The sequence below is a fragment of the Alternaria novae-zelandiae genome, assembly GCF_023758075.1.
Source record: "Alternaria novae-zelandiae strain BMP 2774 chromosome Unknown scaffold_1, whole genome shotgun sequence".
Classification (NCBI taxonomy): domain Eukaryota; kingdom Fungi; phylum Ascomycota; class Dothideomycetes; order Pleosporales; family Pleosporaceae; genus Alternaria; species Alternaria novae-zelandiae.
In genome coordinates, this window is record NW_026056961.1 from 986,525 (window position 1) to 999,199 (window position 12,675).

At 53.3% G+C, this 12,675-nt stretch overlaps 4 protein-coding genes across 4 annotated transcripts; 1 reads left to right on the forward strand and 3 right to left on the reverse strand.

The window, feature by feature from the left end:
- Positions 1-687: 687 nt before the first annotated feature.
- J4E88_000302 (uncharacterized protein) lies at positions 688-2,252 on the forward strand (the record flags this gene model as incomplete). The annotated part of the gene is made up of 2 exons (XM_049393981.1): positions 688-1,394; positions 1,442-2,252. 2 exons carry the CDS (start codon positions 688-690, stop codon positions 2,250-2,252), a joined length of 1,518 nt encoding a protein of 505 aa, XP_049259810.1.
- Positions 2,253-4,909: 2,657 nt separating this feature from the next.
- On the reverse strand, positions 4,910-5,923 carry J4E88_000303 (uncharacterized protein; the record flags this gene model as incomplete). Its single annotated transcript, XM_049393982.1, has 1 exon — positions 4,910-5,923. One exon carries the CDS (start codon positions 5,921-5,923, stop codon positions 4,910-4,912), a length of 1,014 nt encoding a protein of 337 aa, XP_049259811.1.
- Positions 5,924-7,381: 1,458 nt separating this feature from the next.
- J4E88_000304 (uncharacterized protein) lies at positions 7,382-10,073 on the reverse strand (the record flags this gene model as incomplete). Its single annotated transcript, XM_049393983.1, has 5 exons — positions 7,382-7,928; positions 7,979-8,333; positions 8,791-9,000; positions 9,126-9,688; positions 9,742-10,073. The coding sequence occupies 5 exons, from the start codon at positions 10,071-10,073 to the stop codon at positions 7,382-7,384; spliced, it is 2,007 nt and encodes a 668-aa protein (XP_049259812.1).
- A 1,536-nt stretch (positions 10,074-11,609) lies between these two features.
- PHB1 (Prohibitin-1, subunit of the prohibitin complex (Phb1p-Phb2p)) lies at positions 11,610-12,525 on the reverse strand (the record flags this gene model as incomplete). The annotated part of the gene is made up of 2 exons (XM_049393984.1): positions 11,610-12,137; positions 12,205-12,525. The coding sequence occupies 2 exons, from the start codon at positions 12,523-12,525 to the stop codon at positions 11,610-11,612; spliced, it is 849 nt and encodes a 282-aa protein (XP_049259813.1).
- Positions 12,526-12,675: the final 150 nt, after the last annotated feature.

Below are 12,675 nucleotides of genomic sequence, written 5' to 3' on the forward strand. Positions count from 1 at the left end.
CCTTCGCGAGCCTTCATCGCGGTAAGTAGCTTCAGCCGTCACCCCTGCATCTTCGCGCGCGCGCACACACAATTCCACGAAAACCCTTCCTCAATCCACCACCAGGGTAGTGGGATCAATGAAAAGCTCGAAAGCAGACCAGCAAAAATTGCCCCGCCGAGATCCCCGAAGGAAGCTCGTAACAGTCCCATACCGCGCTGTGCAATGCAGACGAGACTGTTAGATGAACCCAATCTTTGAGCTGGGTCATCGCAAGAAGGTAAGTATGCAGAATAAAAGAGGAGGGAACAGCGGTATTTAACCACTCAGGAGAAGGGCCAGTGCTGGATGCATGTGACCTTTGCACTAGAGAGGCTGACCGCTCTCTGGCGTGTGCGGAAAACACTGCATTGTGGTCCACCCACCGGGCACTGCTTCCGGGTGGCCTAAGCGGTTGTGTTCCGTCTCTGCCGAAGCGGCCATCGTGAAGATTCTCCCAAGCTTTTCCAAGGTCTGCTCTTGGCTGAACGTCATCGAATGTGGAAAAGCGATGATTTCGATGAACATTTTTCACACGCGTCGGCCAAGAGTCGGCATCTACGATACGATCGAGCAGACGGGAGATCAGATCGCGTAGACGATGGAGTATAAGTTGTTGGTCGCGGTGGAACCGCAGAGCCAAGTTACGTCTAACCAAACTCCTTCAGAATGATCTTTGGTGGTGCAGGCCGGCTTTCTCTCCTTGCGTTCGCATCGTGCGTCTCGCTTGGTAAGGCAGCGACACTGTTTGCCGGTGGGACAGTAATCGGCTGGGACACTTCTGCAAATTATCTCGATGTTATCAGGAACGGTTCTGTGTTGGTCGAGAACGACACCATAACCGCTGTTTTCTCTGGATCATACAATGGCACTCTACCGGCTGACCTGGAGGTCGTCGATACCACCAACGACATCATCTCCCCAGGCTTCATAGATACTCATCGTCATAGTTGGCAAACGGCCTTCAAGACCCTGGGATCGAACACGACCTTGATGCGATACTTTGAACGCTATGGAACCGACTCGCCCGCCAATACATTTTTCACGCCCGAGGATGTGTACATTGGCCAGCTCGTCGGGTTGTACGAGGCCCTGAATGGCGGTGTCACTACCATTCTGGACTACCCTCATTGCACCTGGTCCGCAGCGCACGCTATGGCGGCGCTGAACGCGACATTCGAGAGCGGTGTTCGGACTGAATTTGCCTACTACTTCCAAGACTACGCGAACTTTACCGTCGAAGGGCAGGTGGACCTCTTCCGCGATTTGGTCAACGATGCGCGCTTTGACAGCTCGCCTACAAAGCTAGGCATCTCATACGATGGTTTCGCTAGCACCAACAGGAACCAAACGCGCACAATTCTTGATCTAGCAATGTTAGTACGCACCCCACGAGAACGAGCACATGACTAACTGTTACCAGTGAGAAGAACGTATCCGTGGTTTCAACGCACGCAAACGGCGGTGTTTATGGCGCTCCAAACTTCCCCGAGGTCTTGCACGAATTCGACTTCCTCAACCAATCCATCCCGATCGTTTTCGCACATGCCAGCTACCACAGCGCGACCGACGCGCAACTCCTGCGACAGTACAATCACTACATATCCACCACCCCAGAGTCTGAGATGCACTACGGTCATCTGCACCCAAACAGCCACCTCATCATGGACCAAGCGGCTCTAGGCATCGACACACACTTCACGTTCTCGTCGGATATACTGACACAAGCGCGATTGTGGCTCCAGAGTGTCAGGAAGATCTTCTACCGCGAGGTCGTTGATCGACGCCATCTTCCCGCCGAGAATCCCATGTCTGTCAACCAGGCTTTCCTTCTCGCGACTCGCAGCGGAGCGCTCGCACTGCGACGATCCGACATTGGTATCCTGGCACCTGGAGCCAAAGCAGACCTACTGGTATGGAACGGGCGCGCTCCGAGTGTACTTGGCTGGACCGATCCGATCGCTGCCATTATGTTGCACGCGAACGTAGGCGACATCAAGCATGTTATGATTAATGGAGAGTTCAAGAAGCGAGACTGGCAGCTTACCGTACCTGGGTACACGGCGCTTCAGGATCGCTTTTTGGAGAGTGCAAGGAGGATTCAAGATCACTGGAGGGAGATGCCGCTGCCAGTTACCGAGGGCGAGGCTGACAACGGGGTGGCTTTTGAGAAGCCGATGATGGCAGATATAGAGAGAGGTGATGGAACTGGGTACGGACCTTTGTTCGTGTAGCGCGACTTTGGGTATACTTGGGATAGATAATGACTTGTAATGTAGATGCTTAATCAAGAACATAGTATATAAGACTGCTGTTCACGGGCCCAGTTTTGTTTGACTCGTTCGTCTCCGGTATGACAGCGAAACGTGGCAAGAGCCTAGTACTTTCCACAGGAGCCGTGGATACTATGAGTGACACCGCTAGTCTTCGAAGAGAGTTCGAACCGCCCGTAGCCATTCATCGGGATTGTGCTCCTCCCTCGCCGCAGGTATAGTTCTATGATCGTCCCATAGATTACCTATCTCATGCCAATACATCTTACGCACATCCCACACCCCTAATCGAGACCTCATAGCACGCAAGAATCGCTTTGTTTTTCTGGAAGCGAGTTGCTTTCTATCCGGGATCGAATACTTAAGCTGAATGAGTGTGATCTGTAACGCCTTCTTGACCCGTAATAGACCTGTGAGATCTTCCCAAACATCCTCGTTGTTGATGAAGCTGTAGCCGCTGTAATTCTCATAAGTCCAGTCATCCATTGAGATTCGATGGGTTCTTTCGTACACGCGGCTTTCGTCGAGTAGAAGGTTGAGCTGCTGTAGATGCGGAGCGTTGGCGATTGCATTGAGAAGCTGACGGATCGCCTGATTTGGTGAAAAATCCATCCGACAGAGGCTTGGATTGATGGCGTTTGGTTGCAGATCGTAGTCAGATGCGCTCGACAACCGATGCAGCCGGTTTTGAAGGTGGTCGACGTATCCCCGGAACGGTGCTGGGATCGTGAGCTCTTTGAGATGACGAAAACTAGATCGGGGGAGGTAATCTGGGATGCTGCAAGTCATGATCTCGGATATGCATCGGAACTGGTTTTCGCCATATAAGACATTCGTTGCCTCGGCGTGAATTCGCGTACAAGTGCGTAACAGGGCAACACCAGCCGGTTTGTCATCGCAAGACCGAAGACTGATGGTAGGGTAGCTAGATAACACGATAGGCCCCGACGATACGAGGGCGAATCGATATATCTCTACCCTAAGCTCCGCAGGTAGCGAGAGGAAGGGTGATAAGCCCCTGCTAGTACTGCCGTCTTGAGAAGCGTCGCAGCTTCCGGTAGGGTTCGATTGGGCCATGTCGTTGGTATTCGATGTAGGGTCAGTGTAGATAATTGTAATGTTTAAAGATGTATGAGGACCGGACGCGACGGAGAGTCTTTGAATTGGCACAAGAAAAGATTTTTAAAGGCAGTGCTATCTGGTAGCGAAAATATACTCTGCCTCTGACTCACATCGCTGTGTGCGCGAAGCTGTACTTTAGTAGGTAATGTTACTTCTGTACTATGGTACTCCCAATAACCTATCGCAACGAGAGACTTACAACTTCTAAAATCTATATGTACTTATACAATAAGGTCCTCTTGAAAAGAGAAGTATTGTCAAGTCAAGGAGCTTGGTAGCAAGAAATCTCCACGTGTACCGGCCGTCCAATACCTCTACGTACATATCGACTCACTTGTCGGTGCGTCGTCTTTCCAGTGTGAGTGCAAAGATGGCTCTTTGTACAACCTGTCGAGATTGTGGGACGCACAAACACTCATGGGCAGCAACACCCGCTTCCTGAAGTCCGCAAAACGTGAAGTTCAACGCAAATGCCTCTCTCATTGTGCCTTATACCATCAAATCCAGCGAACTAGCCCCAATTCTAGGGGTAGTTGAAGGGCAAACAGCAATGAAAATTATCATCGAAATCAGGAATAGAAGAAACTGCGGACATTAGGACACCGTGCGACAGTCTGATATGGCGAGGCTTACGGGCAACCCAAGGAATATCGCATGCAGGCGTGTGACTGGATCGGGAACAATGATACAGATGCCATAGGAGGCAAGGTGAACCAAGAGGGGTACAGGAAGAGCTAGGAATACTCGATTGGTCGTTGGATGTGTGGCAGAGGCGAGTTTCGAGAAAGCGGCGGAGGTAGCTACAAGGATTATCATGAACAACTGTATATGCTTAGTGCTTCCTCTGGCTAGTAAGAGCGAGTAGGCGCTCAACTGGTAGTTCCAACAAGCAGATAGGGTATATCTGCGACTCGTCGGGTGTGCCGGATAGGGTGACGTAAATGCTCAAAACGAGCGCGAAAAGGGTGCACATGATAGCTATGGTTCCTAGAACGCTGGTGATAGTATTGTCATCACCGCCGGGGGTGGTGACCGGTCGGGTCGGCGAGCGTGCGCCTGTCTCGGATGCGGGAGGTGTAGCTATCGGGGTGGACATCTCGCTGCTGAGTCGTACCATTCTTAAGGAAGTCACCCGCAAGGAGGTGGTGAAGGGAGATGGAATGATCGATGGCCGGGAGTCCGGGATTTTGACTGTGCCATACATTCTTCAAAAATTCCCGAGGGTGCTGTTCTTGGTAGCGGGAGGCTTGCGCTTCGCGAGGAACCGCGGGTGAGCCAATGACCCTGCGCTCAATTGCCAGCGATTACACGGCGAAGAGGCTGCACTCTCATAGCGTGCACTTCTTCAAACGCGCCCACATGTATGTCAGGATTCGCTGTAGTTCACCAGGGCTGAAAATAGCTACAATTTTTCAGCTTCGAAGGAAGTAACCTCCCTCGCTTAGTACTTGTCATAATCTGCGCTGCAGTCTCTTCATTCACAAAATCTCGTAACGCTAAATGACCGATGACATATACTTCAAGCTTGCCTGTGCAGCGGCCTTTACCTCGTCATCGAAATGTTCTTGAGACAACTCCTCCAGACGTCTCCTCCAAAATAACCATCGCTCAGCTCCATTCTGGAACTCCCTTGCTTCATCTGGCAGTTGACCCCTTGTCCAATCCCCCAATCCCTTAGTCACAACTTCGTCGTAGACTTCGCTCCCATTGTACTTGAACATATAGGAGACGGCAGGAATGTGCCAGTCAAGCTTGATTTGATCATAACCAGTAGCTTCATCTGGAGCAAGCTGCTCGTCGCTCTGGTCGATCTCTTTCTCGAGCGCCCAGATGATGAATCGAATCATTTTCCCGTCGACCCTAAACACGTGGTTCGCATACAACTGAGCTTCGAGGTCCTTCATCTTCAAATAGGTTTTCCGTCCCAATTCGACCAAGGTTGACTCGGAATACTGCCGGCAAATTTGGCCTGGATGGATGTCTGAGAGAGCCCTCTCGTGCCAGGCCATGCCGAAGTACGAGAATCGTGCCCATGGGAGCTTTTTCCCCCCAGCGAGAGCCTCGCCTTTGTGGATGTAACCCGGCACCTTTCCGATCGCATTCAGTAGCGTAAAGATCTCTGGGACACGCTTGGACGGCCATTCCATGAGGGCGTCTATGATGAGTCCCCATAAGTCATCAACAGCCAGGATATGATCAGAATAGCCTCCTAGATCTGGTACAGGCGAGGTGGATATTGGGTGTGTCATGGATAATGCCGCCTCATCTGCAGTAATGTGGCCATCGTGGTATGCTTTCAATGCGTCGACCTCCGTAGCAAGCCAGTCGCGAAGGCTTGGGTCATGGCTCTCGACAGGACGCTGCTTCTGTCGCTCAAACCATGCAGGGCTGACATTGTGCTCGTCTTCTCTGGGTGATTCGAAGCGGTCGTGGTATAGCACGCGGACGTTGGGCTTGCAGAATCCCCGGCCTCTACCCCGGCCTCTATAATTGCCGGAGCCTCTGGACATAACGATGGGGAAGAAGAGAAAGAGAATGAAGTCGTCGTGTTGTGCGGCGTGAAGGGCAAAGCATTGCGGCACAGTTAGGCGTCCTCCCTACGCGCAGGCTCCACAATCGTAAACCCAATACTGCTGATCATGGATGCATTGCGACGTACGCGAAAGCGACCACAACGTTATGACGTCGTCGCGTTGATACTCCCGAGGTCACCTGGGCAGGCTTGGGCAGTCACGATGCAAGCGAGCGAGCAGCGTGTCGCGCATGCAGGTCCAACAATGATCGCCGCAGCCAGGCGCCAACGCCACGATTTCGCACCCTTGCCACCCACGCGATTCTAGGCCCTGTGCACCGCCACACCCGCCATTTCTCATCCCATCTACCCTCTTCCATCCCATTCTCTCCCCATCACATCCACACCCACCCGTCCCATCCATCTCTACCAACAGGCGGCAAGACACGGCACAATCAGGCATCAGGACACGTAACACGTAGCACCAAACGCGCTAACACGCTGTCACATGGCCTGGCCTGGCGCCCAATCAGGTCGCGACAACGACAGTTGTTGGGTTGTTGGGCGAGCAGTAGAGGCGGGTGGGAGTCATACTTTCGCTCGACGTGGCTGCTGTGGCTAAATTTTGCCTCAGCGGAATGTTACCCAAACTTGAAGCTGAAGCCTGTGTTGAGGCGATGTGACTAAGAAGGCGAATGTCCGTTCGGAGTCCGTCGGATCATGACATCGAGAAGGCAACAACCGTAATCACAATGTTTGAGGGAAGCATAAGCCGGAAGCTGTGGAAGGCGCTGTTATATGGCGCAAATGACGTGATGGTACACAGTACATACTCTGGTTCTCGCGATGCACCTCGTACTCGGATATCACACCCGTAACGGCATGAATAGCGGCACGGTTGCCTGGGCATATGCGAACGTCTGTCTAGGCAGCTAGTGCACGCGCCCTTTCGCCGTAAGACATCGCGGGTAAGGCAATCCTGCTAGGCACCAAGGGCGTTGCGAACGTGGCTAAGGTATGCATTGTTTTTTGGGGGCCAAAAGCCAAACTCAACCTCATACCGCGGCAGACGAGAAGATCACGAAAAGTGCAAAAATGAAGATGGTTCGAATGTTTATCTTTTAAATTACAGTACAATAGTTTAGAGTGGCATATTCCATCTATAGATTTGAGCGAGGTATCATCTGTCCGTATCCTCCACATCCATCCCCTATCCTATCCAACCCATTCCATCGCAGTCTTTGGTATCATAGCTATCGTGGGTGAACATGTGCCAGCCATGCGTAGAGTGCGTAAGTAGTAAAGAGATATTACAGTTTAGGGGTGTTACAAGGAAAGCAAAAACGCTCAAGTGATATGTACAGTGAGCGACAGTGAAGTTATGGAACAGAGAATGAGGCTAAGCGGAAGAACGCCAGGAAATGCATCGAGTGACAGCAACGCAAAGTTATCATCATCACCTATGACTCTGTTGAAGAGCCATGACTGCCTGCTCGAGCTGCCGTAATCTCGAGTCCTTCTCTTCATTCTCCTGTCGGAGACGCTTGATCTCAGAGCGCATCTCATCGTTGCCACGGTCCGAGAGGCCAGAGTCAGAGCCAAGTCGCTTGCGCTTCAGACTCATCTCATCTTCCTCGCGGTAGTCCATGGTGCGGTTGTACGGTGACTCCGAGGTGCGTGACTCAGGAATGGGAGAACCCCCCTCCATCTCACGCCTGACCATGTCGCGGCGGATGATCAAGCCATGCATATCTGCCGACATTGATGTTCTGCGGTGAACACGACGGACATGCTCAGCGAGGTTCTCCTTCCGCGTGAAGCCGGCGCCTGAGCTGCGCTTGCAGTCGTGGAAGGGGCAGAAAAGGGACTTCTTGGTACCGCCGTGCATCTTGTGAACTTCGCGTTCGTGGCGAAGAAGGCCACCGCTGTAAGTGAAGCCTTGGAGCTTTTCGCAGCCCTTGACATTGCACTTGTAAGGCCTGTCATGCTTGTCCATATGTTTGCTGTAAACGTCAGTGTCTGTTCGTGTGAGTCTGGGAATACTATCACTCACCTCCATTCGCACTTTCGGTCAAAAGATGTGCCGCGGCATTCTTGATACTTGCACACCATCTTGCCGTCTTCGTTGCGCGGTGGTTCTTCGGCGCGTTTGTAGCTGTGGTTCTTCCGTAGTGATCCGTCGTCATCGCCGTCTTGCGAAGAATCTACAGAAAGTCCCCTGCTGTGGCTTCGGGGCGGGCTTGTAACGATGATTTGTCGTTCGCCAGCAGTTGGAGAGGTCATAGGTGATCGAGCGCTCATGCTGACCGGGGTAGGCATATCGGTGAGCGAGCTGATGGAAATGTTCCGCTTGTGCTCGTGCGGCACTTGCATGGAAGTAGGGTTTGGCGAAAGCTCAGTCATGATGTCTGAATATCCAAGGTTGAAATACTGAGGGTTGTAACTGTGTTGCTGGGCCTGAGGCTGGCGGCTTGGTTGATATATACCGGGAGACGCGAAGGCAGTTTGTGGCTGAGCAAAGAGATCGCTTCCCGCCGCTCCGGTGACTCTAACTCTCGGATCTTGAGTAGAAGTGATCAGATGACGCGGACTGTCTTGAGGTGGCAACGTATATGAGTGCCAAGGAATTTCGTGGTCGGAGCCCAGATGCGGAAAGGCCGTTAGAGGTGGCGCAGCAATGCCTTGATCTTGAGGCGAATAAAAATTAACGGGCGGAACTGCCTGGAAGGTTGGTGCGGATACGCCATAATAAGTATCTGGATTTGGATTTGTTAGTCGCAGCTGCGAACAAGTCCAGCCTGAAACCCAGGGTAGGCAGAGAAGTCGTGACTCAACTCAAACGGACACGGGACACTAGGCACTTACTTGGTCGCGGCTCTGGGTCCGCACCTTCTCCAGCCTGACTAACCCGCAGGACTGGAACTGGCAGCCTGTCCGCAAGACCATTCAAACTCAGATCGGGCTCCCAGGTTTCCGTGTTTCGTGCCTGGAATGGAGCATGGTCCACATGGACGTTTGTCGCAGGCGTCGCATGCTGCGGCTGCTCGCCAATCAGCTCTTGGCCAAAGCTGAGGTCTGCAATGCATTAGCACCAATCGGGATAACCACAAACCTTCTTCGTGTTTTCACGCTCGACCAATCGCAACCAGTCATCCACCTGAGCAGAAGCCTCATCGGGCGGAAAGAAATGTAACACATACAGTCTGACGATGCATCGGTATCCCACGAAAGATTGAGGTTGTGTAGCACGTTGTTGTACGGCACGCGGTCTTTGCCAGTTCCCTCGTAAAACATCCAGCAAACTCCCCACAGAACGGCTAGCGACGGTTTGATAGTCCATGGGAAGGTGCTGAGCGCTTGTGGCTTCTCAGCGAACTCTGTAAACCAGGCCAGGAGTTTGCGCTGCCTCTTGTCGTGATCGCCGCAGAGCAACTCCTCCAGAGCCTTGCGTGCCAAGGACTCGATTAGGTCTGTCTGTAGCCGCAGCAGTAGATGTTCATAGTTGGCAATGAAGTTCTCGTCAAGGATCAGTCCGAGGTCAAGCCCTTGGGCCAAGAGCCAGTCGTCACCATACCGCCGGCGACACCCCGCAAGCACGTTGATCGCTTCGTGTACTGCCACGAGGAGCTGGATAGTTTCGTTCATGGAACGAGCCTCCAAGATCGACGCGTTGTCGTGTTTGAGAAAGAGCCTGTCGCTGTCCGCGATAGACGAGAACGCGTTTCCCGCTACATGGAGTTTGCCGTCGACGTAGCGAAGCATACTAGGCCCGCAGGTTCAGTAGTTGAAACTAAACAAAAGCTTCCGTGAACGTACTGTTGCACCTCATTCCCTAGGTTTCGACTTGCGGGAGCAGCCGAAGCCGGCGTCTGCAGGTTGCGCGACGATCGAGTGAACGTCGCACCCTTCTGACTCTTGCAGATGCGATTGGCGACGCGACGCGACTGCCTCGCATCCTGGACGCTGATCCGTGATAGATTCTGGGCGACACTTCGGAGGCTCGGCGCGAGGCTGATGCCAAGAGGGCTCGCATCGATTGAGCCATGCTGCACACGCGGCTTGACACGACGACGAAGCTGTTTGACAAATTGGAGGATTCTAAAGGTGAGGATAATGCTCGTTTGCTTGTTGCGCTGCTGGATCGCCATTGCTAAGCGAGACGGGCGGTCCGAAGACGTAAGAAGAGACGACGTGTACTCAACCTTCGCCTCTCGCGTTCGCAGCTAGCATGTATATACTTGGAATCATCCAAGGGCGGAGCACATTGCAGAGTGCCTGCCGGTGAGCCTGCCTCGATGAGAGGAAACTGTCAAGCCACGCTGTACGGCCACACGCGGCATGATTGGCTGGCTCCCGGCTTGTTGAAGTGCTCAGCCACAACAGAATGCCGCTTGATAACCTGGGGCATCAACGCCAGACTCGACACCACTTCTCCCACCCTATCGTTTGGACAGCCTGGCAAAAGACAAGGTCACGCATTGAGTGAATAGCGTGGCGCAGCGGTTCTCCTACCTTACACGAACACTTTACGGGCAGGCCCCCGCAAATGTGCCGTGTTGCAGTCGTTTGACCGCCATCGTTTTGTCGTTGCCTTGAGAGACAGCCTGTATTCCCCCAGCACCGGTGTCGTCTTCATGCGGAACGTTCAGCGACCATCGGAAAGTATCGCTGACCGCTTGACGTCTGTGAATCCCTCGGGATCTGCGGCTAGGATGTAACGAGGTCCCCCCGCCGTGATGGTGTTGCGGCCTTCCGAAACAAGGTGGAACATAGATCCTGCATGACGTCTCATAGCTGGGGATGGTTGCGGCTGATCTTCGGTAAAGAGGACTCGAACGATAACGACGAAGCTTTTGGTGATTATGGACGTGATGTGGGAAAAAAGAAAACATGTAGGCATTGAAGTTGCGGTGGTTGGATGCTTCCGATACCATCTATCTCTCACGTGGAATGAGCGACCCTCTCCCCCCAACTTCAACTCGCCAACTCTCTTATCCGACTCAACGTACTCGGCCTCCCGGACAGCAGCATCCCAGGCCTATAACCCGGCGTCACACGAAACACCCCCACACCCCATTGCCGAATCGCAACATGTTCGCACCGAGTGTAGATCCGGATGCCAAATGCAGACCATGCATGCGAACTATCACGTGCGGCCTCGCGGCTTCCGAAAGCCCGTTTCCTCTCGGGCAATGCATGAACAAGTTTTGAATCTTTGGGCGGAGAGATGTGTACCGAAACCTGAGAGGCCTCAGGCGGTAAGGTTTGTCAAACACGAGCCGAGGTGTAGGAGGTATTTCAGTTCTCGCGACAATATTTCGCGTGATCATACACTGGTACGTTATTCTCTCTGCGATCGTTGTGTAAGCTGCTGCCTCTCGGAGCATGCTGAATAATGAGCATCGATCGGCTCGATGCATAGGTGCTGTATATTGTTAGGACAGTGTCAGCAAGGCAAATAGTGGGGATGATTCGTAGACAACCTCCCAGCCGACACTACGCCTGGTACGTGTAGACACAATGAGAGGTGAGAAGAGACTCCGGCCTTCGATTGTAGAGAAGCGTTATCATGCTCATGTCAATATATTGTACAGCAACCCCGCTGGCTATGCATTTCCGCCTTTCGTCCAGCTCTTTGTTATCTTCTTTTCCTCTTCCGCTCAACCTTGCACATCCTCAAACGCTCATGACCTCAGGCCCAGCAAGAAGCTGCCTCCACTTGAACCGCCGCCATTGCCGCCAGAGTTACCGCCGGGTAGATAGCTGATGTTGGGGTTCCTCGCCAACATCTGCGCAATATCCTTCTGTGTCTCAATGCGCCTGATCAACACCAAGCCGTCACCACTCTTGGCAACTGCCTTTGAAATTGTGTCGGCAGCCTCGGCTTCACCCTCTGCCCTGATGACGTTGGCCTGCCTCTCCTGCTCGGCCTTTTCGACAATGAAGCGCGCGCGCTCAGCCTCTTGTTGTGCGATCTGCTTCTCTTCGACGGCCTTGGTGAACTCTTTGCCGAAAGTCATGTGGGTGATGGAGACGTCTTCGAGGGCAATGTTGAACTCGTTGGCGCGCTTGAGCAAGTCGGTGCGAATGCGGTTCGAGACGGCCTCTCGCTGGGTGATGAGCTCGGCGGCATCGAACTGGGCGACGATGGCTTTTAGGACTTCGTTACCGATGGAGGGCAGGACACGCTCGTCGTAGTCGAGACCGAGGTTCTACTAGCGCGTTAGATGCAATTCCTCAAGCTGCCTGCTGCACGAGTGCGGGGTGGCATAGACATACCTGGTAGATCTTAGGCAGCTGCTTGACCTCTGGGCGATGCAGCACCCTCAGTGTGAGTGTGACCATCTGCAAGTCCTTGCTGCCGGTCGTGGTGCTGATGTTCCGCGGCCTCGTCCTTACATCGAAGACAATCGCCCGCTGCAGCCATGGAACCAGAAAGTGGGTGCCCTCGTTGACGACTTGTTCCTTGACTCCCGACAGACGATCGAAGATGACGGCGCGGGTTCCGCCCTTGACGTCGTAGAGCGAGCTCTGCACGACACTGGCGCCGATGGCGGCAGGAACGACCCAGCGGAAGAGGGAGGTGGGTATCGCGGCCATGGTTGGCGGGTTGTGCGGATTTGGTGTGGTGAGGCGGCGGCAGGCAAGATGCGGAGAATCGTGAGAAGTGGATGATGCTTCTACTGGAAATATGGTCCGAGCGTCTGCGGCGAACGATGCCCGTGATTGGCGCAAACACTACCACCACGG